Source organism: Chaetodon auriga, chromosome 19 (genome assembly GCF_051107435.1).
Source record: "Chaetodon auriga isolate fChaAug3 chromosome 19, fChaAug3.hap1, whole genome shotgun sequence".
In the NCBI taxonomy this organism is placed as follows: domain Eukaryota; kingdom Metazoa; phylum Chordata; class Actinopteri; order Chaetodontiformes; family Chaetodontidae; genus Chaetodon; species Chaetodon auriga.
Genome location: NC_135092.1, coordinates 16,941,728 through 16,968,970, shown reverse-complemented (window position 1 = coordinate 16,968,970; position 27,243 = coordinate 16,941,728). Strand labels below are relative to the sequence as shown.

General features: G+C 45.3%; 2 protein-coding genes across 3 annotated transcripts in view; one reads left to right on the top strand and one right to left on the bottom strand.

Annotated features, from left to right (window-relative positions):
* Nucleotides 1-14,036, top strand: part of mtrex (Mtr4 exosome RNA helicase) — an 18,778-nt gene extending 4,742 nt beyond the window's left edge. Inside the window, exons 12-27 of the mRNA XM_076757508.1 lie at nt 1,861-1,940; nt 2,394-2,504; nt 3,316-3,417; nt 4,650-4,775; nt 5,429-5,579; nt 5,892-6,064; nt 6,147-6,215; nt 6,289-6,414; nt 6,518-6,628; nt 6,719-6,907; nt 9,044-9,207; nt 10,033-10,138; nt 11,356-11,412; nt 11,507-11,669; nt 12,904-13,008; nt 13,430-14,036. Coding sequence (XP_076613623.1) covers nt 1,861-1,940; nt 2,394-2,504; nt 3,316-3,417; nt 4,650-4,775; nt 5,429-5,579; nt 5,892-6,064; nt 6,147-6,215; nt 6,289-6,414; nt 6,518-6,628; nt 6,719-6,907; nt 9,044-9,207; nt 10,033-10,138; nt 11,356-11,412; nt 11,507-11,669; nt 12,904-13,008; nt 13,430-13,482 — 1,886 coding nt within the window. The 3' untranslated portion in view covers nt 13,483-14,036. The remainder of the gene's footprint in view (nt 1-1,860; nt 1,941-2,393; nt 2,505-3,315; nt 3,418-4,649; nt 4,776-5,428; nt 5,580-5,891; nt 6,065-6,146; nt 6,216-6,288; nt 6,415-6,517; nt 6,629-6,718; nt 6,908-9,043; nt 9,208-10,032; nt 10,139-11,355; nt 11,413-11,506; nt 11,670-12,903; nt 13,009-13,429) is intronic.
* plpp1a (phospholipid phosphatase 1a) lies at nt 13,902-27,243 on the bottom strand. 2 transcript variants are annotated; one of them, XM_076757509.1, is made up of 6 exons: nt 26,694-27,243; nt 23,469-23,623; nt 19,520-19,800; nt 17,051-17,108; nt 15,401-15,577; nt 13,902-15,038 (listed from the first exon to the last, which is right to left on the bottom strand). In XM_076757509.1, exons 1-6 carry the CDS (start codon nt 26,749-26,751, stop codon nt 14,919-14,921), a joined length of 849 nt encoding a protein of 282 aa, XP_076613624.1. In that variant the 5' UTR covers nt 26,752-27,243; the 3' UTR covers nt 13,902-14,918. The 2 variants fall into 2 exon arrangements, with proteins under 2 accessions (XP_076613624.1, XP_076613625.1); XM_076757510.1 differs by lacking the exon at nt 23,469-23,623 and adding an exon at nt 21,202-21,353 and having other exon boundaries at nt 26,694-27,235.

Below are 27,243 nucleotides of genomic sequence, written 5' to 3'. Positions count from 1 at the left end.
GCACTCTGACAGACTTTCAATCGTGAAAGTTTCTGTCTTTGTCTGTCATTTAGAAAGTCAAAGGGACCAATTCTCTCCAGCAAACAGTCGAGAGGCCAGATTGTTTAACCAGTATGTGTGGAGGCAGATTGTTGGTGTTGTGGAGTTCCTCTGTTTGTGTTTGTAGGTGGGTTATAATGAGGAGAGGGAGCCACGTAGCTCTCCTGGTTCCTCTCATGCTCAACCAGCCCTCCGTTCCCTCTCTCCAGGTCTTTCCTCCATCCATATCTTTTCCTCGGTCTGTTTTTGTGAACACCGAGGACAGAGTCCCCCCCCCCCGTCCTGTGACACATAGTTTCTGGGCAGTGTTTGTGGAATGGCAGAGCTGTGTTGGAGTCAGGGGACCGGCTGGTGCCTAAACACAAACCAGCTGACCCAGTGCAGGACTACGGTGTCAAACAGACAAGTTGTAGAAGCTTTGGTCGGTTCATGCAGAGACTTGGCAGGTGAACACAGACCCAGATTGTGTTGTTGTGGTGCTGACATGCAGCAGCAGTAGTTTTTTGGTTGTACAGGAGCATTTTAGTTGTTTTTGACAGGACACATGGCCGTGCATTCGCTTTGGATATTCATGGACCACAGAGGAGCCAAAAGTCATAGTTGAGGGACTTTGGGGGGGGGGGCTGGTACAGCAGATGCAGAGACGTCCTGAGTATGTGTCAACCTCCAGAAACACCCGACCCTACGTTTCACAGACGTTCAGTAGATCCGCTCTGACTGGTCTGTGCCCATGTCGTTCAAACTTAACACCCCCAGTTTGCAGCGCAGGTTTTCTGGTTTTTCCTTTTTGAGCCACGCTCAGGACAAACTCCTCGCTCACTGCTGGTTTGGCTCTGAAGTGTGTTTTTCGTTCAGTGTAATGAACTTTGCAGCCTCTAGGGGCCGCAAGTGGAGCTTTATTAGGCTCCAGGCTCTTTAAACGTCCATTGTACCCCCGCTCTGTGCGATATTAAGTGGTTGTGCTGGCTGTTACTTCTTTTTTTCATCAGGCTGTTTAACTGGAGCCATTGACTTATTTTGGGCTTTTTTACATTGGCCTCTGTGTGTGTTTGTCTGTGGTGTTTTGTTATTAAACCATTGAAATAAGTCCCATTGACACTGAAGTCATTTGACATTAAAAATAAATAGCGGGCCATCAGACTTTGTGGAAGTCCAAGTTTCTGACTAACACGGGCACAGGAGAAGGAAGGTTTCCCAGAATAGTTTCACAAATAAAGAAAGACCTGTGACTAAGTTTCCACATGGACAGAGATGGGCAGCGATAGCCGACCAGCCACAGCAAACAATTATTACGATAATAAGACAGTGGTGGTGGTGGCGGCGGCACACTCAGTGCTTTCACATACAACCTGTTACAATAATAAAGAGCTGGTTGAAAGTGTGGCAGCAGCTGACCACTTGTTTGTTTTTGTAGCAAGACCTCAGCTTCAATCAGAGGCTTTAAATAGAACCAGCCATCACTTTAACAGCATGAATATGTGTAAATGACAAAAATGAGAAAACTGGTGCAGATAAAATCCAGAGTTCGCACAGACAAATGCAGCAGCATCATTTTCCCGCTCCGTCCCTGGGTGGTTAGACTTTCCCTGCAAGCAGTTCCCTAAAAAAACTCTCCCTGTTGTTCCACATTAACCACACACGCCAAGAGAAATTACATTCAATGCAACATTTTAAAATGACCCCAAACGTGTGTGTGTGTGAGTGTGAGTTTGTGGACGGATAGTTGAGACATAGTGGTCGTGTCAGAAATGGCTTTGGGCTCATATTCAGACCTTTTTCTGAGGAGCTGTTGTTAAGACGTGCGCTGTTTGTTTGTTCCAGATGACGAGAAACGCCTGGTGGAGGAAGTGTTCAACAACGCAGTCGACTGCCTTTCAGACGAAGACAAGAAACTCCCTCAGGTGAGGAGGACTGCTCTTTCTCGCTCCGTCTTTTTTCTAACCGTCCACACTCCAGGTTTTGAACCCAGCGTTGCCACCTTGTAAAAGCTCTGAAAAATGGCCTCAGCATTTCCTTCGCAGTCATTTTCTGCTAAGAGAAGACAGTTAAACTGCCTTAATGTAAACACATAATGTCAACACGGCCCCAAACACAGTGCTCCTGTTGTTCTGCCCTGCTGTGTTGAGTCACATTATGAAAACCAGCCGCGTTGAGGTAATAGTTGTCAGTGGGTAACCGCTATGGCACAAGCAACAGCAAGTCACTTTTCCACTACAAGCCTTGGATGCTTTTCCGCTCTCAGCCCCTCTGGTGCTGATGGCTGTAATAGTATGAACGAACTGCTGAATTTGCAGCATCGTTAAAGTTTATGAACAAACGCTACTCTGCCTCTCAATGCTCCTGGTGTTCCTCAGGTGGAGCATGTGCTGCCGCTGTTGAAGAGGGGGATAGGAATCCACCACGGAGGCCTGCTGCCCATCCTGAAGGAGACCATAGAGATCCTTTTCTCTGAAGGCCTGCTGAAGGTACGACTGCCTCTGCATCGAGATGCTTGTCAGAACCGTCTGAGCAGAGTTACTGCAGTTACTTGGTTTGTTAACGGTGTTCAAGGAAGGTTCATCTCACAGAATTAAAAAAAAAAAAAAGGCTTGGCTAAGTCATCATGCAGTTGGAATTCTGTGTGCAAGAATAATTAAAGGCACCCTGTGAAGTTTTTGACCACTAGTAGTGCTGTTGAGCTGTGTTTTTCTGACCTGTGTCCTGCTGCTAATATCATAATTATATGGTATTATAATTATATATAATGCTGCCCCAACTGATCAACAGTCAGTGGTAGTAACACGCCAAGAAACTGAGCAATGTGCCCACAAAAGTGAAGTGAAGATGACTGCAGGCGTGCAGACATAAAACGCTTTAAACTGGATCTTCATGCGCTCACTCAGAGCTGCAGCAGTATGAAGATTTTTGAAGTTACATGTCTTGTAAGTCCTCAGAAGCTTGTAACTATGAGGGAGTTTCTCTATACATGCTAAAAGATTTTCTTTTTCTTCCAGAGCAGCAGCGTTTATTAAGTGCATCCCAACATTTAATGACCGAGGACGCTATCGTCTTTTTTTAGTTGTTAAAAACTGGCTTTCCAAACGTTTTACAGCTCATTCACCACGTTCATTAGGCCTCAGGGAAGCACACGGTCCCTTCTGGTAAGAAATGAATGGATGCGAACATAAATTTGTTCCAAAGCTCCTCGGGGTACCTTTTCAAGCAGGATTGAAGATGACTTTGTGAGATTATTGCGATGAGATCGTCTTAATGTTGTTTCTTTTATTCTCATCTCAGGCCCTGTTTGCCACAGAGACATTCGCCATGGGCATCAACATGCCGGCTCGCACTGTGCTCTTCACCAGCGCCCGCAAGTTTGATGGCAAGAATCACCGCTTTGTAAGAGCACACACACACACACACACACACACACACACACACACACATTTTTAGTCACATAATAAGTCAAAATACTTGTCAGGATGAAAAATGCATCGAATTTTTCCCCTCATCTTGCGTTACGTGCAAAATCCTAACAAGTACATTATGTTGTAGCACTGCAATTTCCATAGCTGTGGCTGTGGGCTCGCATAACCAGGAAGATGCGTCCAAAATGTGTAGTTTGTGTAAACCACGCATCCATTTTTGGAAACGTTTCTCTGCCTTTTGAGGGAAGCTGGGGCTTAGCCCGTGAACCTCCAGTAAGAGAACAAAGCGAGGCTAATCTCTCGCTTTCTGTGCCTTCAATGAGCAGCCAGTGAAATTGCAACGCTTCCCATAAACTGCGCTGTCCCTTTAAAGCTGCAGCTCTGCCCCGCGTGCAGCGTGGAGTTGTCACACGGTGTGTTGCTGTGAGGCCTTTATAAGGTCTTCAAATCCAGCAGCGAGCATCGCCACATAAACAGCCACGTATTGTTTATAAGAGCTGGGGGCTGTGTGTGGAGCTGCCGTCACTTTGAGGCACCCTTCATCTTCACTTCACACACACACACACACACATACACACAAAGGCTTGAGGAGAATGTGTGTGAGAGAAGTGAAGCTGCCCTCCAAGAGGTTCATCAGGAACATCTGGAGCGTCCGACGGTGCCAAAGCTCCACGCAGGCACTGACACATTTAAACACACACGTCTCATTCCTGAAGCACACTGTGTTTCAAATCAAGGGCTGATCTCATGGCACGCCTGAAATGAAGATCAGATCATTTCAACACAAAAATAATCTTATCTGCCTTTTTTTTCCTTGGTGCATTTTTATTGCTCAAAGAACAGTAGATATGTGGAGTTTGATCAGAGCCATGTGCGACACAGAGTTGTCCTCAGAGGCTCGTGGAGAACTGGTTCAGTCTCTTCCTCACGAGACCGTTTCATCATCTAGATTTCTGTTACTGATGCAGATACTTGGCCAGGCGCTAATTATTGAAATACCTTGCTTATTTTCCCAAAAATGTGGTTATATTCTCACTCAAATATGCAATATATTATATCTGTTTTTACCCCATTTTCTGCAGTGCAATCTCTTTTTTCAGTCTTTGTCAGCTCAACAAATGCTCATGATATCACAGGCACGGAGAGGCAGCCGCTAACATTTTTCATCCCTCTCGGTGTCGTGCTTGTTTTCATGTGCTGTAGATTACATCAGGTGAGTACATCCAGATGTCTGGGCGAGCCGGGAGGAGAGGAATGGACGACAGGGGCATTGTTATCTTCATGGTGGACGAGAAGATGAGTCCAGCTGTGGGCAAACAGCTGCTCAAGGTACTTAAAAATAGAAGTTATTTTTCTCAATGCAACTGCTAGCCATTGATCACATCTTTGCAAACCTCTTCACTGCTGTCTACACGCTCTTCCGCTACAAGAATAGCCCCCCCCCCCCCCGTCCCATCAGTGAAGCATATTTCCTCGCCGCCGCCGCCGTCTCGCTGTCAGTTAGTTTGAACGATTGAATGGAAATTGTCAGAAGTGACTCTTCACTTGTTCTCTACGGATCATCAGGCCATTTGGTGCTCCATCAAAAGCTTGACAACGTACGGTCGCGGAGGCTCGTGGTCTTTTGTCTTTGATTTGACACATTAATAGCTGCTATAAATATGACGCTGCGTAGCTTTTGAACAAGGTTGTGTTAACGTCGAACTGTTGCCTAACTCCCGGGGCGACTTGGAGAAAGCTGTCAAACACATATCTGTGGTCGTGCGGTTTCAGAGGTTGCGATTGCAAAATCCACCTCCGTGTTTAATTTGGGGAAAGTGACTTCAGCCTGCATGTGTTTCGACCTCGTACCTTCTTGGCATTTCTAGTAAAATGCTAACAACATAATCAAGATGCTTCATTAACCACAGCTGTGTATAATTATATATAATTACAACAAAAGCTTAATGTTTATTTTTGTTCTGTCTGGTTTGTGCTGCCAGGGCTCAGCAGACCCTTTGAACAGTGCCTTCCACCTGACCTACAACATGGTGCTCAACCTGCTGCGAGTGGAGGAGATCAACCCAGAGTACATGCTGGAAAAGTCTTTCTACCAGTTCCAGCACTACAGGGCTTTGCCTGGCGTTGTGGAAAGTAAGCACACGTCCATATTTTACCACAGCGCAGTGCGGGCTGGATGAGCACGTAACCTCCAGAGAATGGTAGAGTCTACTAATGTAATGATATCTGCGTCCTTGATTAGCATGTATTTCACATTTCTCTGGTTTGTGCTGCAGCATAAAGCTTCCCAGAGGCTGTGTTTAGCACAATTTAAAAATGACAAGCTCTTCTGTTTGATGAGACACTAAAAAAGCACTGTTTTGACTGCAAGTTGGCAGTGATTCCACAAGGATGTTTCAGTACGAAGTGGTTAACTTCAATCGTATTACGCATTTTTCTGCGCAGAAATCAAGAAGTATGAGGAGCAGTACCACGCCATTGAGATTCCCAATGAAGAGGCCGTGGTCACTTACTTTAAAATCAGACAGCAACTGGCCAAACTGGGTAAAGAGATCCAAGAGTTCATCCACAAACCCAAGTACTGCTTACCCTTCTTGCAGCCTGGGCGACTTGTCAAGGTAGAGTTTCAGACACTTGCAGTTTAATGACAGTAATTATGTGTTTTCACGTCCTTTAATGGCTCTTTGTTTTGACCTGCAGGTGAAGAATGAAGACGCTGACTTCGGCTGGGGAGTTGTCGTAAACTTTTGCAAGAAGTCTAACGTGAAGGTAAGACGGCGTCGCATGTGTCTGGATCCGCTGACTGTGACCTGCTGTGACTAATGTGCATTTCCCCCCTTAGACCAGCACGGACTCGGAGCCGCTGTATGTGGTGGAGGTTTTGGTCCACTGCAGTAAGGACAGCGTAAAAAATGCTGCGACTGAGGCCGCTAAACCTGCTGCTCCAGGGGAGACTGGAGAGATGCAGGTGGGTGCAACAAAAACACTGAACTGCTTCATGCATACACAGATATGACTGCACGTCTCTGTCGTCTGTGACTGCAGCTCTAATCTTTTTTATTTTCATCCAGGTGGTCCCAGTGATGCTCCATCTCCTGACCTCCATCAGCTCAGTTCGCCTCTACATCCCCAAAGACCTGAGGCCCTTTGACAACAGGCAGCTCATGCTCAAGTCCATCCAGGTACAAAAAGCAGCCATTTTGAAGCAAAGACCTGGTGAAAGTCAACAGAAATCATGTCTAAATGTTGCTCCTTTTGTTTTCTCTCTGCAGGAGGTGCAGAAACGTTTCCCAGACGGCGTTCCTCTGCTCGACCCCATAGATGACATGGGCATCAAAGACCCTGCACTGAAGAAAGTTATTCAGAAAGTGGAGGCCTTTGAGCACCGCATGTACTCCCACCCGCTGCACAGTGACCCCAACTTAGAATCTGTCTACTCCCTCTGTGAGAAGAAAGCTCTGGTGAGAAACTGAGTGCGTCTGTCAGCTCGTGTGGAGGGTTAAAGGTCAGCCAAAGCTGATAAATGTCAAACCTTGTTACCATTGAAATATGAATAATTTCTATCCTTCCTTGTTCTCTACATCGGCCACCTTTTATTAGATTAAGATCAGTGACCTTCTACTGTATTTTCCTGCCAGACAGGTCGGCTTTGTTCATATATACTCATATAGACAAACACAGGAAGAAAGCAAGGCCACGACTCCGACAGGGCCCCACCCTCAGTAATAGGTCAGAAAACCATCACATCACGGCGAGCAAGGGGAGAAAATCATGTGTTTTTAATTACCAGGTATCCGTGTAGCGGGTCTGCGGCTGTGCTGTATTGTTAAGCAGAACATGACCACACTTCCTGTGACGTTCCTTGCAATTGTAGAGGAGGAAATCACTCTTTTCCATTAATCCTTTGTGTGCTTTCCCAGGAACAGTCCACAGCAAAATATAATAAAAAATAAAAAGACCTCATGAATGAAAGTAATAACCTAAAAACAAATAACAAAAAACAGCATGCACTTGTATGAAACAGAAATTGACAGGGTCGAAATAAATGCTCTCTGTGCTTGTCTTACAGCATGAGCCAAGTCACTGAATGCTAATCGCTAACCAACATGGTCTCATTGGTGTACTCTCACTCTGGCCGTTCAGGCTTCACAGCAGCCCTGCCGTGCACACATCTGAACAAATTTCCTCTACTTATTAGATATATTGTCAAATATTAGCTTTAAAGCATAAAATATCAATACGTGCAGTTTATTCATGGAGTTACTTCTTTAAAGTAACTCAACGTCACCTGTGTGGCAAAAAAATGCAACTAAAACCATGCTAACATCTTTGTGAAGCTAATGCTAGCATGGCAACGTGCTGGCAGTGATTGTGCCCTCAGGGCTAACATACTAATGTTTAGCAGCAGGTATAATGTTCACCAGCTTAGCTTTGTGTGTTAGCATGCTAACATTTGCTAATCAATACTAAGCACAAAATAGAACTGAGGCTGATGGGAATGTCATCATGAGTCAAAGCATTGGAAAAATAACAGTTTTGACCTGGTGATGGCGCTAAAGCTTAAGTGATAAGCAAAGACGTTTCAGTTAATCCTGAGGGGGATGTGAGTGTCAGAGAAGAGTCAGAGCGAAGATGAGAAGTAAAGCTACACATACAGTTTGTCAAGTCATGAAGTTGTCACTTCCTGTTGAAGTAAACGTTAGACAGCAACATGAGAACACACTGCACTTCATGCACGTTGTGCGTGCTCTGGTTTACAGAAAGCTCGAGGACTCGGTCAGTCCGCTCAGCTCAGTTCAAGTTGACTTGGAGTTAAAAAGGCAAAGTGTAATACATGCAAAACACCCACGTTGGCTTTACCGGGGGGGAGAGGAGCAGAGCAGACCATGTTTGACAATTTACATAAACATTTGCATCCTGCTGTGGCCTGGCCGTGCATTATGAAATGATAGAGTTATACAGCGCTGTGTAAACTGGATTACTTTATGTTTGATTGGCTGAGTGAGAGATTAACCCGCTCCTCTGTTAGCGTCTGTCCAATCCCTGGACGGCCCTCTGCAGCTAATCCTCAGTCTCATTTCTGCAGCTGACCTCCGCCTCGGCCTTTACGATGCCGTTCCCTCTCCCGGCGGTCGTTCGTTGCGATGCTTGTGTTTGCAGTGATGCTTTTTCAGCATTTTCTACTGCGAGCGTCAGAGAGTTTAAACTGTTCAACTCGCATGCAGCCACCAGTTCTGAGAAATTCGGTTATTTCTCTGAAATACTGTTTTTTTGTGTAATAAATCATGCTGGTGAAATCTTTTTTTGTGCATGTGTTCGCTCCTTTGGCTCTGCAGTGTGTCGAAATGAAGAGGGCTGAAGGTTAAAGTGGAGAATGGACATCACTGAGGACAGATAAGCAGGCAGATGTTGGCAGATAACTCAAACACTGCTCTCCATCACTGTGACCGTTCATGTAGTGCTGGAAATTATCTCACACACAAAGCAGCTGGAAATTATTAATAATCCTTTCCAGGAACCATGGAAGAGCTGCACGCTTACATCAGGTAAAGGTTGAGCGGTTTAACAACGCATACGTTTGTGTGTGTGTGTTTCAGATCGCAGCAGACGTTCGAACGGCCAAGCGGGAGCTGAAGAAAGCTCGGACCGTCCTGCAGATGGACAAGCTGAAGTGCAGGAAGAGAGTCCTGCGTCGCCTCGGGTTCGCCAGCCCGTCCGACGTCATCGAGATGAAGGGGCGGGTCGCCTGCGAGATCAGCAGGTAAGGAAGGGCCGAGCGCACGCCCGCGATAGCAGATAGAGCCGCTTTAACATTTGATGTTTGAGTTTCTGAGGCGATGAAGAAGCCTTTTGAAGTCATTTGGCTCAGCTGTCACTTCAGCCTGTAGACAGATGCTGCAGCTGATTTACAGCGGTGACACATGGACGCTGACGGCGAAGGCTGAGCCGTTCGGGTTAATCACGGTCGGCAGATAGTCTGCGTCAATGTGGCGTCTTATTCGATCTCAAAGCACGAGTCTGAATGGTTTATGGCCCAGGCTTTGGGAAAAACTCACTTTAATGTACTGCATGTGAAAGTGCTGTGTGGAGACGATTGTTAATGAAACATGAGGATTTAATAATAATGAAGATTTAAGAAAGTTGATGAAGCAGAGGTTTGTTGTTTTTGTTTTTTTTTCTTCCAGAGTCTCAGTTTATTGTGGGAGCAGCTGATAACAACACAGAGCAGAAAGACGTCCAGCTCTCTGCTGAAGCTGGACTAAAAGTTTATAGACTGTGACCTTTATTTTAAGGGTTTTTAATGGCAGATTTCTTGGCGAAAACCCTTAAAATGTGCTCTCTTTGCATACGTTAGCGTTAGACTCTCAAAGCCAGGTGCTGCCACAGTAACAGTCATCTTCCTCATCCATTGTTTCTCGGTGAGACAGACGAAGATCTTGTTTGGTGAATGTTTCGTGATTACACGAGGGACCATCTGCTCTCACCTGTCCTTAACTTAATCCAATGGCCACGCCACACGAGGAGCAGATCAGATCCCGTTTGATAAAGTCATCTAATCATTCACTCTGGCCTTGGATCTTTGCAGTGGTGACGAGCTCCTGCTGACGGAGATGATTTTCAACGGCCTCTTCAACGACCTGTCGGTGGAACAGGCCACGGCCCTGCTGTCCTGCTTCGTCTTCCAGGAGAACGTACGAACAAACGCACACAAACACGTCTAATTCCTCTCATTCTGCACACACACACACACACACACACACAGAGGTTTGAGCCTCTCCCGAACACTGAGGTAAACAGCTGATTCCCACACATTTCAAGCTCCAGTTGGACTCCTGGCCTCTTCCCCTGCGCTGCAACCAAAACAGAAACCCGACGCTGATGTGTGTTTGTTTTACCTAATGAAGCCTGTTCTCTCAATGAGGCAATCCAGCCCGGGATGGTTTAACAAACCTTTGCTTTGGCTCTGCATCAGCCCAGTCCTCGCATCGGCAGAGCGAACCTGTGTGTGTGTGTGTGTGCGTGTGTGCAGCTGTCGCCTGTCATTAAACAGCACCTGCTGCTAGTTTAGCTTGAGATGACAACAAACCATCCACTCTGTGTGATTTCCAAACCTTTGACATGCTCTGACATTAAAGTGCTGCAGTAAGAGTTGAAAGTGACTCGTCCTCTCATCCCCATTGTGGACGTGGATGGTCCTCCAGTCATGTGTCAGGCAGCGCTTTTAAAAGCAGCCCAGTGTAAAAAGATGACACTGATCACGCACACACAGTATTGGTTACTTATTCTTTAATCAGAAGAAATATGTTTTGCTTTCTCCGCTCATACAACCTCACTGCACAGAGCCAGACAAGCTGTTTCCCTCTGTTTCCAGTCTCTCTGCTAAGCTAAGATAAGCTAACTGGCTGCAGCTTCGCACTGAACGAACGTGACAGTGGTATCAATCTTCCCGTCGAGCTCTTGGGAAGAATAAGAACTGCTCTTTAGGAGATGACTGAAGTGTTGATAGGGAAAGCTGAGGCTCGTTCCCTGTGAAAGCCTTTATTATGAATACTGGGAAGCTGAAACAGAAGCTAACAGTCAGGCAGGTGCTAATGTGGACCAGCTGACAGCTGAAGCCGCTGGAGGAGACTTTCAGAGGGCGACTTTAAAGTTATAAAACGAATGGTTTTGTCTGGAAAGGCGAGCAGGAGCAAATGTTTAAATGTCAGCGGCCTCTTTACTTGTTTTAGTGTTGAATGTTTAAAAAAAACACCACCTGACCAATGAGCAAGCAGAGATACTCCGCTCTGCCTGAGGGAGAGTCAATCAGTGTGCTGTCAAACCCGTTCACAGGAGGTTTAAAGGCGTTAAGAACACAGACTACAAATCAGTGCTATCACAACAGTAATGACGCCATTTTGCTCTCCAGGCCAGCGAGATGCCGAAACTGACTGAGCAGCTCGCAGCGCCTCTGAGGCAAATGCAGGTGAGACGACTTCAAACCATCCTCAGTTTGCTTCTCATCGCTAAAGGTTTGAATTCAGCGGAAATGTGAACGCTGTCGTGTGTGTCGTGTTCAGGAGTGTGCGAAGCGAATCGCCAAAGTCTCTGCAGACGCCAAGCTGGAGGTGGACGAGGAGACCTACCTGAACCAGTTCAAGCCCCACCTGATGGATGTGGTGTTCGCCTGGGCCAACGGCGCCACGTTTGCTCAAATCTGCAAGATGACAGACGTCTTTGAAGGTGTGTGGTTCACGTTGACGTCCAGCAGACGCGACAGGGAGTTTAAGTCCAGCTGTTGTTACGTGTTTCTTTGCTTTGGCTCATTGGATCCATGAATCTTTTCATACGGTTTGGTGCATGACAGAAGTATTGTACTTCACCACATGAATGTGACGTTGCATTTCAGATTAAAATTTACCACATAGAGAGACTCATAAACTAATAAAACACATTGCAGCGTTAAAGATTAAACAAACCTTTCGGCCCTGGGACCAGTTCAGGCAGCGTGTAGCTGAGGCCCTTCATTACTTTCACACAAAGACTGACTTCCCCTCAAAACGTCTCAGATGGTTTCACTTGATATCTGTTATGAGCCCCAAAAAGGGAAACGTGTCCAATATTTCACGAAATATAGTCCAAAACAGCATTTCCTGAAATGGATTAGAGAAAAGTCCAGAACATCACGGCTCATTTGTGTGACTTTGTTCTTCTTTCCCGCCTCATTCGTCATCTCACGACCCCTCAGATCTGCCTTGTGACCATTTGTAGGGGCCCGACCCCCGCGTTGGAACTAAAATCCCAAAGTGTACAGTTTGCTGAAAGTACTTCAGTATTTATTCTGAAGTACAAGATGTGAATACCTCCTGCACAGGCTTCACCCTTGATGTCCTCACTGTGACACGTGCGGCATCGTGGAGGCTGTCAGCGTCTCGCTCATGGATTTATGACGTGTGCTTTGATTTGAAGGCGGCTCAGAGTCCATCGTCCTCCTCTCAGTTTCTGCCTCTGTGACCTCAGCTGGAAAACATTAGATGTCAGCATAATTAGGATGTAACGCAGAGTTGAGAAACTCGAGGGAGTAAGTGCTCGTGTACGTCGCTGAATTGAGAAATCGGATTTAGATGTTACTTCACTGACACTTTTACGGGTCTGTAATTTCCTAATGCTTCTCTGGAGAGTTTTCTAGAAGAGCCTCTTTTAAACTGAAGTAGATATTCACCGATTCATCATTGATTTATTATTGGAAGCATAAAATGTCCATATGTTCAGTAATAGTAATAGAAGCCTCTTGGAAATGATCAGGAAACTGTGCAGAAATTCTTTTTTTTTTTTTTTTTTTTTAGTTTAAGAATTGATGTGTGATCTTCTGCCGTCAAGCATTCAGGATGAATTAAAGCTGGTTTATGGCGGTAAAATAAACCCAGATTTGATGTTTACACTAAACGCTCTGTGTGTGTATGTGTGTCTCCTGCAGGGAGCATCATCCGCTGCATGCGCCGTCTGGAGGAGGTGCTCAGACAAATGTGTTCTGCAGCCAAGGCCATAGGCAACACTGAGCTGGAGAACAAGTTCGCTGAAGGTGAGAAACACCAGAGCGATGAATCCGTCAGGCGTTAGACAGGAAGTTAACTTGCTTTTTCAGCCTTCTGTGACACTTAACTGAGTATCTTGACATCACTTTACACTCTTGGACACTCGGGTTGTTGTGATGGATATTTTTTTTCTTTTGACATTTTCTGACTTTCTTATCGTCTAAATGGTCTCAAGAAAAACAATTGGCAGATTAATCGATCATAATCATAATTGTTAGTTGCACTTCTACTTGCAACCCTACACTGCTCCACCATCTGTTAACTTTTAGACATGATTCATCCAAATGATTTAAGGCTGTCAGCTTTTTAAAAAGTGCCGCGTTTGTGAGACGCTAATGTCTCTGTCTGGAATTGTTGAAGTTATACTTGATGTATTTCAAAGATTAATTCACTCTTCTGTCTCTGCAGGAATAACAAAGATCAAGAGAGACATAGTATTTGCTGCCAGTCTCTACCTGTAGAGACCCCCCAGCTTCCAGCACAGGACGGCAGTTTGGGCCTCTGGAGGGTAAATGTTGTTGCCTTTTAGCGACCATTAACTCTCCGTACATCTCTTGGCCCTCCGTTCTCTTTGTTTCAGTGTATTTTTCCCCCAAAATGTTAATGTTAAATGTCAAAGTTAATTAATTTCATCATAACTTATCTGACTTTAGTCCAGTCGAGTCGTTTCGTCCGCGGTGAGAGTTTCACGATGCGAGCGGTTTTCTTTGAGGTGAATGCATCTGTGCGGCCAGAGTATACTGAACATTCATGCTTTTATTATTTTTGCTTACAGTGAGCAAGAAAAATGACTTTGATGAGAAAGTAAACAACACGAGTCATGCTTTAATTGTGTGACGGCTCACAACATAATACACTCAAACATCACGTTCCATCTGTGTTCATGTTAATGAGTAAATGGCTTTATTGTTCCTGTTTTTCTTCTTGTTTTAGACGTTTGTACATATTGTAACATTTTCTTTTTCAATAAAAGTCTGTATGGCGATTTGTTTTACATACAGATTATACAAAAGTACACAGTTGTCTGTTCACTTGATGCTTATATGAGTTCTCAGATACACAGGAGCTGTGATAGCAGCAGCAGCAGCAGTCCAGCAAAGGCAACACGGGACTTAAACTGACCGTCGACTCTTCCACTCTCTAACCAAACATGATTCCAGTCAAGCCTCGACCGGGTTAGACAGCGGGAGAATGAGACGGCAGTGGCGGTGACCTGGAGTCGGCCGTTAGCCCTCTGGTCTAGGATCAGCTTTAGTCTCTGGCGCCTCGATAAGCAAACATTCTTCTTAGAATTAGCCCTTTAATTAACACTGGACTTAAGGCAGCAAAGTTACGAGACTCGGCCGTCTCTCGGGGTGCGGGAGTCGACCTGAAAACTGATCCTCAATCAGATCCTTGAGCAGACTGACTCCAGGTCAGGAAAAGCACAAAGCAAGGTTACATTCACAGGTTTCCAACCCTCGTTTCTCTCTCCCCCAGCAGTGGTCAGACCCTTTAGTGGGCTCGTGCAGGTTAGTCTTCCCACCAGCTCAGTAGATAGATGCATGAATAAATTGTTGGTTCCTGTCCTCACAGAATCTCTAAACTACATCTGCCTCAGTCGCTTGAGCCTATCTACAAGGTTTGGACACACAGTCTCAGCACCTTCTTTCCAGACAGAGAATCAGTGGACAAAGACAGCGAATTGCCTAAAATGCTTAAAATCTGAACAGGCCTGAGGTCCAGGAGCTTCTTCTGGGATGCACAGTCATCCAGGAGCGTCCCTGAAGTAAGCACGCTGTAAATCCATGCAGGGCATCGGATGAAAATTTGCGTGAGATGAAAGGCTCGAGAGCTGGGAGTCCTGGGTGTGCGTTTGGACAGAGCAGAGGTCGTCGTCCTCCACCTCTCGATTAGCTTAGTTGGGGCTCTCAAAGTGGTTTCCGTTGGTCGGGGTCTCCTGCAGGGTCGTGTGTGGGATGTCCACCTCTTTACGGGGATCGACGTGTGGCTTGAAAAAGTCGGACACGAAGAAAACCTGCAGGATACAGCGAGAGAATCTTAAAACAGGCTCTGTGCTCACTTCAGGTGACGGAGCAGCACCTTCACAGGAGTAGTTTGGCATCTTGGAGATTGCTGTGTTTAAATGCTAAGCTAAACCTCTCCTGGTTGTAGTTCTGTATTTAACTGACGGATACATGAGTGAGCAAAAACGTGACCTCCCTGGTTTCATCTAAGGACTTTTGTCCTTGTCAACTCCTCATCTCTCCACCGTCACTGTCTAATAAAATGCAGAAAATGTCCCAAACAATCACAACAACATGAGGAAGTGCATTAGCGTTCCCAAAAGTGCCAAACTGTTCCTTTAAATGTAACGTAAGGTGAAGCCGCAGCACTTACCACCAGGATGGCCATGAGGGCTCCCTGCAGGAGTCCAGTCAGCACATCGCTCCAGTGATGTTTATAATCCGACACCCTCGAAAATCCCGTGTAGACCGTGGCAGCAATCAGGAAAAACTGGATTGTGGGTCTCAGCAGCCTCGCCCATTCGGCCTGGAGTCGAGCCTGCAGGTAGAGCTGGGAAACACACATGCCGCCGTGCGTTTAAAACATAGAGCAGCTACGTTTGGAGTGACATTAATAAAAGCGTGTCACTGGCGACCACTGTAACACAGACAGGGAGCGTTACTGTAGGTTTGGCAGTCGTGGGATGACTGTGGCAGGAAAATGAGCTGCAGATGACTCAGTGTGTTTCCATTTCCACTTCCATCACCACACCACTGACAATCTATCAAGCAGGAAGCTGTTATAAAAATGTCCCCGAACAAACAACCTCTTTCTTTTAGTTATCAGCTTCTATATTCACTTCCTCCTGTGCCCTTTAAAGGGGGAGAAATTCTCCCGCAGGCCAGATTTCACTTCGTCAAACTGACCTTGAAATGATCAATTTCACTGATAGAAGTAACTGTTCATGCTCTGGATGTATAATCTAACCTGTCGCACCACCTCTGGAGCAGGATGAGTTATAAAGAAGGAATCTGCCAAGCGTCACGCTCCCCTGTGGAACATTTGTATGTATTAAAAACAGGGCGTTTCTTTTCATCTCCATTCAATCAAGGACAAACACGCTTGGCCGCTCTATCCAGATTCACCTTTCCCTTCCTGTCACACTGCATTTCTGACGCACGCTCTGTCGGTTAAGTGGCTTTGAGGGAAAAGGAAAGCGCTCCAGTGTTTGTAGGTACATGTTTAGATGTCAGCTGCTGCCTTGAACTCGAGCGCAGAGGGAGAGAGAGCTTTATGCTGGTGCCAGGACTTTGTCCCAGTGTCTATTTTTATCTGCTGGCGTTGAATGAATCAGCAGCCTATAAAGTTCGTCAGGGCTGGACAGCAACATCAGCTCTGAGCAAACACGGTAGTCATGGATGCTGCAACCTCCCGAGCAGAGCGAGGTGCATGAAAGGAGTGGCAGAAGATTGATGTCTGTCCGTTCGGTAAAAGGCTGCAGCCAGCAAACTGTTAGCTTACATAACTACAAAATCCATAACGTGTCGTTCTTATGCTTCAAGATCCAAAAATGACAAGTTGTGCTTTTATAGGGAGTGAAATAGTCAGGACATAACTTCCCGTAAGACCCCAAAATTTGATTTTTACATATCAGTTTTGGTGCTGATTTACTTTGACAGAGCCAGGCTAGCTCTTCCCCCCTGTTTCCGGTCTTTATGCTAAGCTACGCTACCTGGCTGCTGCCTGTAGCTTTAGATTTGATGGACAGAGACACGAGCGTGGTATCGATCTTCTCATCTGCCTCTCAGCAAAAGCGTATATTCCCAAACTATTCCTTCAAGCCGGAGCAGAACATCACATCTGCTTAGAAGATTACCAAATAACATGACAATGACTGTTTAGAAATGTATGTACAGCTCAAGGATTTGACTTGTTCAAGAACTTAAATGTTCAGATTGTCCTGCTGTGCAAACTGCCACAGTGCTGCACTACATACAGACGAGCGGGATGTGCAGATCAATAAGTGAGTGATCAGGTACTTACAGCCAGGAACAGCATGCAGTACATGGAAAAAGAGGAGTGGCCCGAGTAGAAGGACAGCCTGCAACAGAAAGACAAAAGCATGGCTCTACACGTTGTTCTGTGCACAATTCATCTGCAGCAAACCTTTCAGAGGACATCTTTGTTGTGTTGACATTCAGAACAAACCATCGTGCCCTGACACACCTTTATTCCAGGTTCCTGCTGGAGTCCACACTCACTCTCAGGTGAGTTTGTTGTATTTTGGAGGAGTGGCTCTTGAGAGAGATGAGGGATGTGATGGACCTCCAGGCTTACCCGCACCCCCCCCCCCCCCCGCCCCACGCCCCCCCGCCTTAGTTACAACCTGTTTATAGTAACAGTGCTGTGTTTTTATACTGTTGTCTGGACCACATCTACAGCAACAGCCATGAATAGACGCGACACTGTGTAATATTACGCTACAGCTGCTGATTTGGTGTGCACTGGATGAAGGGTGGGGGGCTGTGTCTAAGAGTCTGGACAGCAGTGTTTACCAATCACTTCATTTTATCAATACATTTATCTATGACTAAATACCTACAAACCAACGTCCATCAGCCTCAGCTGTACTTCGAGCTTAGTACTAATTAGCGACTGTTAGCATGCTAACATGCTAAACTAAGACAGTGTACTTGGCGAACATTGTGCCTGCTAAACCTTAGCATGTTCCGCTGTCGTGAGCATGTTAGCGTGCTGGTGTTAGCATCTAGCTCAAAGCACAGCCTCACAGAGCTGCTAGCATGGCTGCAGATTATCGGATTTTTTTTTTTTTTTTGGGTGAACAAGGCCCGTCACAAAGCAGTGTTTTCAGCTTGTTTATTCCAACCAACCGTCCAATACCGTAAAGATATTTAGCTTACAATACGAAAATAGAGCAAAGGAGAAAATGCTCACATTTAAGAAGCTGAAATCAGTGACTGTTTAGAAGTTGTGCGTTTTTATGATCAATCAATTTAATCTACAAATCATTTCAGCACACAGTGTTTGCTGTTGGATAATGAAAGCTGATCAGACAGACTTAAGTAACAAAAACCGGCAAATCGCATCACATTAAAACTGCAGGATGGTCAGACCCCGAGAGGCCTCCACTCACTCCACACGAACAGCATCCATTGGGATAAAAGATTAATTTGTGGTTTATGGATTCCCACCAAACAAGAGAAATAATATTTTTCATTACGCACTCAGCCTTTGAGCACCTCTCGGGCATCTCTGCCTCTTAAAATGAAACACACACACACACACACACACACACACACACAGCTCTGCCGGCTGGCCTCCTCTCTGCTCAGATGGGAGTGCCAAGGAGGAATCACATTACAGTAAGATGATCCTGACCTCCTCTCCTGCTGCACTTATTAGCTCTATTACTGACTAGCAGGGCATCCCAAACACACACACACACACACACACACACACACACACACACACACACATATATATATAATGTGTCCTGACATTAATCTTCAAGCTCTGGATATCTGCCTCGAATCACCGGATCCTTCTTTTAACGTGCTGATAAGCTTCTGTCTCGTTAAAAAAAGAGTGGTAATGGGACTACCAGGAAACATCAACAATCGTGCACCACACCCTGGTAAATGTGCAGCAGATAACTCAGGGGGCCGGTGGGACATTTCCACTCAGCTCTGAGGCTCAAAGGCTGCACCTCAGGGCAACCACATACAAGAATCTGTAAGCAGAAGTTGACCTCAAAAAGCAGAGCTGGTTAGAGAAGTAAAAAGTTCCTCATAGACCGAAATAAACCGCTCTTTACACACTGCCACAGTTCAGGCCTCTGCTGCTATAATTACTGCAGGTCTCGCTGATGGTGCCTCCATCAGAATGAGAAGTGGATATCCTCTCCTCCCACTACACTTCCCTCTGCTCTGAGCTGATAAGTCCAATCAAAACAAGGATTACATTCCAGATATCAACTGGACTCCGTTATCTCTGGCTTGTTAAAAACACAGCTTTATGTCATCTATGTGCAAACATTAACTAGAAACTAAACGTTGCGCAACTTCACAGGAGTATGCCATCACTGACGTATCACCATTATGAATTACATAATCATCCGAGGGTTGTTTAGTGACACGTTTAACCTTTGGACGCTCAGCATGAGCAGGTTACAAAACAATGGAAAGAAGTTTGGAGCTTTTTCTGTTGAGCAACACAACCAGACCGCGGCGTGCCAAAGTTTAAATGAAGAGCTAATTTCAACTGCAAACATCTCTCATTCATCTGAGGCCACAGCTCATGACTATTATGTCATCAAGTCATCTGCTGATGACGTTCACTTCATATATAACAAACAAAAGCATCGAATCCTCAAACGAGTGTGTGAAGAATGACTAAAACAATTCTTTCTTGTAAATCCACTAATCGATTAAGACACTCATACATATGTGAACGCTGTAAAAGATCCGAGCTTTGAGGCAGAGCAGTACCTACCTGCCCTCGTTGACCATGGTTGGGTCCCCAGTGCAGGTGAAGTCTTCAATGTAAGCCCCTGACGAACAGTTGATGAGCTTCCAATCAGGTTTGCACACATCCAGGAAGTGCGGCCTGAGCCGGCCAATAGAATACTTGGCTATGTCGGTGAGAGACTGGCTCATGGCGGCACCGAAGAGGAAGGTGCCGACGGCTTTGTAAACGCAGGCCACGTAGCTGCCGAAAGAGGACTTGGACTTGATGCGCTTTAGATAAACTGAAAGGCACTCGCCAAAGATCATCTGGAAGGAGGCGAGGGAGGAAAGGGTACAGAGTTAGAGGTTTGTGCAGAAACACCAGACTCCAAATGAAACTTAAAGATGAACCTGAACGACGTCTACAACATCAGAGCCAGAAATATTCCCTCATCCCATCACCGGAAACGCGCTCTAACATAATCAGGTTCACTGTTACAGAAGATCATTACCGCTCTCACGTCTGTATGCAAGTACTCCCACCAGCACCAGCAGTTAGCTTAGCTTAGCTTAGCATAAAGACTGAACACTGGAGGAAAAATCAGTCGACCAGCAGTTCAGTTTTTGTGGGCTGATTGATTTAAGACATAAGGTGTTAATCAGTGAGCTTCAGAGATATTTACCAGCCTTTATGCTAAGCTAAGCTAAGCGTCTTAGCTTCATGTTAAACAGAGAGCGGAACTGACCTTCTAATCTAATATTCTGCTGAATGCTGAACGCATCACGGCCACAGGATGATGTCCACTTAAAATAACAAATGTAATGTGTCTCGTCTAAGAGTTAGTGTTGTTATTTTCAGGTCTGACAGTCAAACTTGTTTTTGCGTGTGTTCATATCTGTGTGATGTGTCAGAAGAATGACTCATGAATTCCTCTTGGGCACATGAATGTGTCTGATAAGAGATAACAGGCCCAGATGGCCTATGTTCCTCTCACATGAGAGCCAGAGACGGCCCCTTAAAGCATCTATTTTACCTCAGCTTACTGCGGCTAAACACGTTTTACGTGACAAAGGCCTGAAATCTTTCACAGACCTGTGCAGAGCGGGACTATTCGTAGCGCTGCAGATCTTTCGAGCTAATTTCCGCTTGCACCCTCTTTTCAAATTGCCTTTTCCCTCCTCACTTCAGAGTCAGCTGTGGGATATTTCTTAATAAAAATATTAACCAAAGGATGTTTTGTATGTAAAAGATGGAGGTCTGCTTCTTTTAATCCTATTTGAAGAGGGAACCTGCGGCGGGGAACTTTTTGTGAAAGGATGTTTTCACTGTTCACATGCTGAATGGACTCTTGTAGGCTCTTTAAACGCCGTCACATTTTTTCAATTCCATTCGGCATCTGCCCGTGAAGAGTTTCACATCTGTATTTAGTGTCTTTCTGCAAACTAAGTCGGGGCTGGGACTGTACGTTTCAAAGCAGAGGTCGGCCTCAGGTCACCTTGGAAAAAGTTTTCCCCAACATGCAGTTAGCAAATTAATTTACAGTTAATGGTGGCAAGCAATTAAAAACACACATACATTATTACAGAATAATGTATTTAGCAGCAATTGTGGATTAAAACAAAAGGAAACAGAAGAGTGTAAAAGTGGATCAAGATAAGCATTCCAGAAGAAGCAAGAGGAAACCGTGAAAGCAAACCGTTAGCAGAAAACAAAACAGATGCACTTACAGTGAGTATTGTGACAGGAATCATAACACCTCCTAACAACTGATGGGAAATGGTGTCTTCTTTAAAGGGGTACTTGATTGAATCATCATTACAGAAAAAGCCTCGGCGGAAAGGACTGTGCTGCACATTGAGTATTATAAATGGGAGTCCAACTAGCAGAGAAGCAATGAGAGAAGAGACAAAGAAACAAAATTCAGGTTACAAGGTCATGTCAGTGGGGCCCAGACCCCTACCCACAATGCAACGCTGCCTGCCTGTGCAAAGCAGGAGACAGGAGTGGTGTGAGAGGGTCACAGCACACGTCACATCCTCTGAAGAAGGTGGCGGCGGCGGCGGCGGCGGCGTCCTCGACGACTTTCAGGAGCATTGAGGTGCAAATATTAACGGCATGTTATGAAATATTAAGTGCTGCACGGCAATGAGACAGTCAAAGGCTGATGAGGAGTCCATGTTAATAGAGCAAAGTCAATACAAGAGAACGAAAATGACATTTCAGAGCAGGTTACTGGGCACGACGGAGGAGCGAGCCCTCATTAAGCTGCCATGCAGGTGCACCTGTGTGTTTGTTATCAGGGGTTGTGTGTCTGGATTGGTGTCAGCTCCTGTGAAACCCGCAGCTCCTGTAAGCTGTCAGCCAGTGACAAGAGACAGTGGTGTCAGGTGACCGACGCGCGCTGAGGTTACACGCTTTCTCTGCCGCAGACACACTGCGCATTTCTTCTTCGTCTCTCTTCTCTCACGTTTAACCTCCTCCTAAAATGAAGCCCTCAGCTCTGAATTCACACATATTCTCCCACAGCCTCCTCTGGCACACACTCAGCCATGAAGTGATTTGTAGCAAAAACTCGACAACAATAACAATTAAAGACTTAACAGTGTCACAGATTGAGGTTACGATTACTCATCGTGATGCATAAAAGACTGCAGACTGCAGCGATGGAAGGGATAAATCACTGATAGCTCAAAGCAATAAGCAAAGACACACACACACATAGACACTCACACACACACACCAGCAGCACTTTCTTGCCTGCTGATCTCCAAAAACAATCGCTCTGTTCCAGAAGAGCATTCCAGCTATTTTAAGGAACAGAGGGACGCAGCCTGCAGCCTGCATGTCTGTGGCACTAATTAACAACAGCAACACAGAGTTCAGCCGATAGATTAACATTAAAAAGAAAAATGATTCATCAAAAGCAAAAAAGCTTGGCCTCAATTCATATTCTTCATATTTTTGTTTGTGTTTTTGGAGGTTTAAACTTCGCACTGCTGCTAATGCACTAAATGGCATTCAGCTCCTTCATACGAGGTTGAGTTTGGTCCAGATGTTCGTGTTTTTTGACGCAGAAAGCTTTAGAAATCCTGCAGTAGTAGCTGAGAAGTTGGTCAAGGACAGCACTTTTATGAATGAGTGAGTGTGTGTGTGTGTGTGTGTGTGTGTGTGTGTGTGTGTGTGGACAGAACAGGATCTGATATTTACTGGGGGTGATTTTATTTTGCCGTGGTTTTTAAGTGGACATCCTCCTTTACCTTTAAGCTTTTGATACACAGCTGCAGCTGATGTTGGCGAGCACAAACTTCACACTGAGACGGGAAACAGCACCAGAACTACAACCCTGAATCCAAAGAGGCTGGGACGCTGTGTGAAACGTAAAAACTGTCCTTTACACAATCATGTGTTCACACAGTGTGAACGACTGAGCCTTTCGCGGATGATACGGTCACCTGTTACCACCTTCCTCAGTCTGTTGCTGCTTTGTACTGTTCTCAGTTGACTATATGTCATAAATGATGACATTCTGTTGTATTTATGTTTTACACAGAGTCCCAACTTTAATGGAATCAGGGTTGTAAATAAAACACACTGTGCCTGTCTGGTTTCAAGAGCAGGTAGCTGTGCTATAGTAACAGCTACCGAGCACATTAAAGCCTTATCTGTATCATCGAACACGGTGAATTTATCCTAAACTAGGCTCTGGAAATACAGTAGACTTGCCAGCTCTATCAGTCCCAACAGACCTCTCTCACGGCAGACATTTTTGACTTGCCGTCACAGGAAAGGCACAAGAGTAGCTGATAATAACAATGGCTACTTTCCAGGTAGGTGTGCCTGTAAAACAGCACAATTCATACCAGAGCCAAGGCCCTGGCACACCTTAGAGCGTACTAAAATGATCAGTTACACCTGCAGTTGGCAAGTCAACATATTATCCTCAACACAACTCATGTGGCTGTTGTCAAACCCGTCTTGAGCGACTCCTACTTACGCAGCTAATGGGCAGGGTGAAGCCCACAGTGTAGAGGACTGTGGAGGTGACTGTGCTGGGGTGGAAAGGGTACCTGATGCTGTCATCGTTACAGAAAAAGCCTCTCTGATAGGGGCGGACCTTACCCAGGTTAAAGGCCGCCAGAGGCAGACCTCCTGTGGACGGAGAGATCAGGAGGGAGAGGTCAAAGGGGAGAAAAGGCAGAGCTGAGAAAGTGAAGGTGCCAAAGCAAAGTGACGAGGTCTTCAAAACTGTCAACTTCCAGATAGCAGTGAATGTAGAGCTGTAAAAGTGCATAAAAATGGGCCAAATTAAGTATTTTAAATATCTGTGACAGAGGTGAGAGTGCCCGGCCTTTCTGTCCAGTTAAAGATAAGTCTGGATTTGTTCGAAATGTTCCTGCTGTTATCAAATTCAACGAAAAGACCAAAACCAACAATGCACAAAACTCTTAATATGTTGCAAGAAGATGTAAATCTATTGAAAACACATCCCAAATATATAGTTCAGTGTTTTAAAAAACAGCTAAAGAATTCCCCTAAGCTGCTGGGCACCGTTACTCCAAATAGCGCACTTGGCATTCGGCATCATTTCCAGCTGTGAATCTGTCATTGTGTTGAGTATTTGCAGTCCAATGAGCATGACGTGCACATGGTATTGACTCAGCCCTACTTAATGTAACAGAGGAACATGTCATCCAGTGCAGCAGCGTGGCTCCTCGATGTGTTTTCAACAGCTTTTGGACAACAGTGGAGGTTCATGGCACATGGCTACGTCAGTCATTAGGATCAATTCATTGCTGGTTTTGGTCTCTCGGTGAGATTTGTTCACAGTAAGAAAAACAGCCTCAGAAAATGTGCATTACTGAGCTCAGACAGAGACTCTGCAGCATTATGCATTACAGAGTAAAGACAGCAACAGCAGTGACTGCGTGACGCCAAAAAATGATGTTATTCTTGGAGAGTTGTTCGGCAGCGAGGATTGAGAAGCTTTGTTGTTGGAGCACTGACTCACATTGGTGTGAATGGAGATGTGGACATAGCTAAGCACTCCCTATAGATAAAACGCCATAAAGATATGGATTATGTTAATGAGCACTGACAGTTCAAAGTGTGACCGTAGTGCTGCTGTCATTTCTCTGGCTGTTTGGCCCATTTAGCCCATTGTATAGTGGAGAACAGGCACAGTTGTCCGTCCATTCAAGCATAAAGTGAGGGTCTATTATGGAGCTGTAATGCACATTGACAAGACACGACACAGCATGAAGACACACCTCCACAGACGTCCTATGAACTTCAGCTTAATTCTGTCTAGTAATTTTGTTCTGGCTGCCACTTCCTCTGCTGTTGACACCGTCAGCTGCACCGTCCTGAGCTGACTGGCTACAACAGCTGGAAATGCCAGAAAGTCGGGACAGAAACACACACGAGCTGACGGCAAGACCCCCAACTGCAGCAAGCAGCAGCGTTACACTTTAACTTGCTCTCATCTCTAGAGCTGTGCTACTGAGGGGCAAACACACAAACATGGACATTTAGACATAAATGCATGCTGGCTCTTTTCCATTTAATCTTTTATCAAGACTCACTGGTAGCCTGCGCAGCAACTGTGTTAAAGAGCAAAATTAAATCAGCTGCATCAGCAAACCAGGACGACTCTCCTCTCTCCTCACCCTTCAGAAAACAGAAAACATCCTCTCAGCTCTAAGACGCACATCGAGCCGTGCTCTCATGAGCCGAACCTTGACAGTATGTTCATGTTGGTCACATGCGGTCGTGTATGACTGTCGGAAAATGCCTCAGCCTGGAAACAGACTATCACAGATGTGAGGCCATAATCTAATCGTTGATGTCATTAGCAGAGTAATCAAGTTTGCATCAATCATCCAAACAGCACTGAGTTTGTACAGTCACACAGCCGCACTCGCAAAAAATATGGATGATAAAATAAGTCTGAGCAACATTTTAAATTCCCCTCCACTCACGAAACAAACTATATTTGCACATTCGCAGATTCTGGACTTTGAGAACCAAGGACTAAATGTCATTTTAAGACTTTAGAAGTAGGAAATTAACTTTTTTTTTAGAAAAACATGAAATATTCCAAGCAGAATATGTCAATATGTATCAATCCTACGAGTAAATGTCATTTTAATACACTGTAGACTGTGGGAGGGGAGCTACAACTTAATGAGTCATGGAACTTATCAATCATTCATAATCAGATTTTAAAAGCAGTAAAGCTCCAGAGACAACGTCTGTCCCTCCACTGCAGAACGGAAACCACACAGCCCCTTCACCGCTGACGCAATGAGTCATATATTCAAATGTAAACTGAAAAACTGTCTCTACAATTTCAGATCAAGTTTAATATCCCAAACAGCGGTTTCAGATGTAAGATAACGACTGGTGAAATGACATGATACGCTGCACACTAACAGATATTTTCATCTAATTACAGTTTCGGTATGATGTGCAGACGCACATGTGATGATCTTCTGAGGGGGACACGTGTGGTTACATGAACCAGGAAACTCAAGTGAGCTGTGTCAGTGCTGGTTAGTGCCTTTAAAACACAGCCTGTAGTAATAACATTTATCACAGTGTTCAATCCATATGTTTGATTTAAACAAGCAGAAATCTGGCATATATGTAGCCTTAAACTATGAATATTTGGGGGGAAGTACTTTAACTTTCAACTATGAAAGCATACAACAGGGAAAGTACTTCAACATAACTAACATAAAAATGATGATAGAAATTATCAGTGTTGTGGTGCAGCTGTTGCATCATATCAAATTGTTGCACTCAAGGAAAGAGCATCATTATTAACCAGTGGACGCCTGTGGGCATCTGAAACAACTGCAAAAATGTTGGAGAGACACTAATTTGCATACAATGGAAACAGAGAGCAGGTCATTCTTAGTGCATTAGAGAAAAACACAAAAGCAACCCTTCAGGCTACTTAGGAAGACATTAAACAGACATGGCATAAACAATATTGATGAATCAGTGGTACCATTAGAGGTTAAAATTAGTTTAACTCCAGTACAGTCTCAGTATATCACACTCGTGGGCTGCTGAACATTCACCACTCCCTTCACGTGATGGCGAGCTGTTAAATATCCGAACAGAGGGATTATATCAGGTCACAAATCGGCTTATATCAATAACAGCAGCAACAAACAGCCCACGGCAGGCAGTAAAAAGACATTTAAATACATACCTAGAATAAGACAGGCTAGGTCGAGCAGGACAAAGGGGATTCCTCTTGTCTCGAACATGTTTGCTCTCGTCCGTCTCTGTCTCGAGTCCCTGGCTTGTGGCGCGTCCTCTCCTGTAATAAACACCAGGGGGATGCTCCTCCTTGGGACGTCGCTGCCGCTGCTGCGGTTGTTTCCGATCGGGTGTGAGATCAAAACCCCCCAACAGCAAATAGTATAAAATCACAATAAAACGTCGACGCCCTCGTAAGGAACACGCAGACCGCCCAGGCCGCAGGAGAGCGCATATCAAGAGAAGAAATAACGCGTCTTGCGCATGTTGTTGTTGTTTGGAGGCGGTGAACTGCAGCGGAGCCGATAACTCCACATGTCTCTCATGATGGTTTGTAGAGATTTTAAAGAAAACAAACACTCACTGTCACGGAGGGCCACTCATTAGGACGGACACCTGTCCAGCTGGTCGACGCCTGTGACCGGTGTCGCGGTCGTTTGACGGAACAGAAAGATCCACAAGCGCCCGCAGCTGCGGGCCTGGTGCTGCCTTAAAGTGCT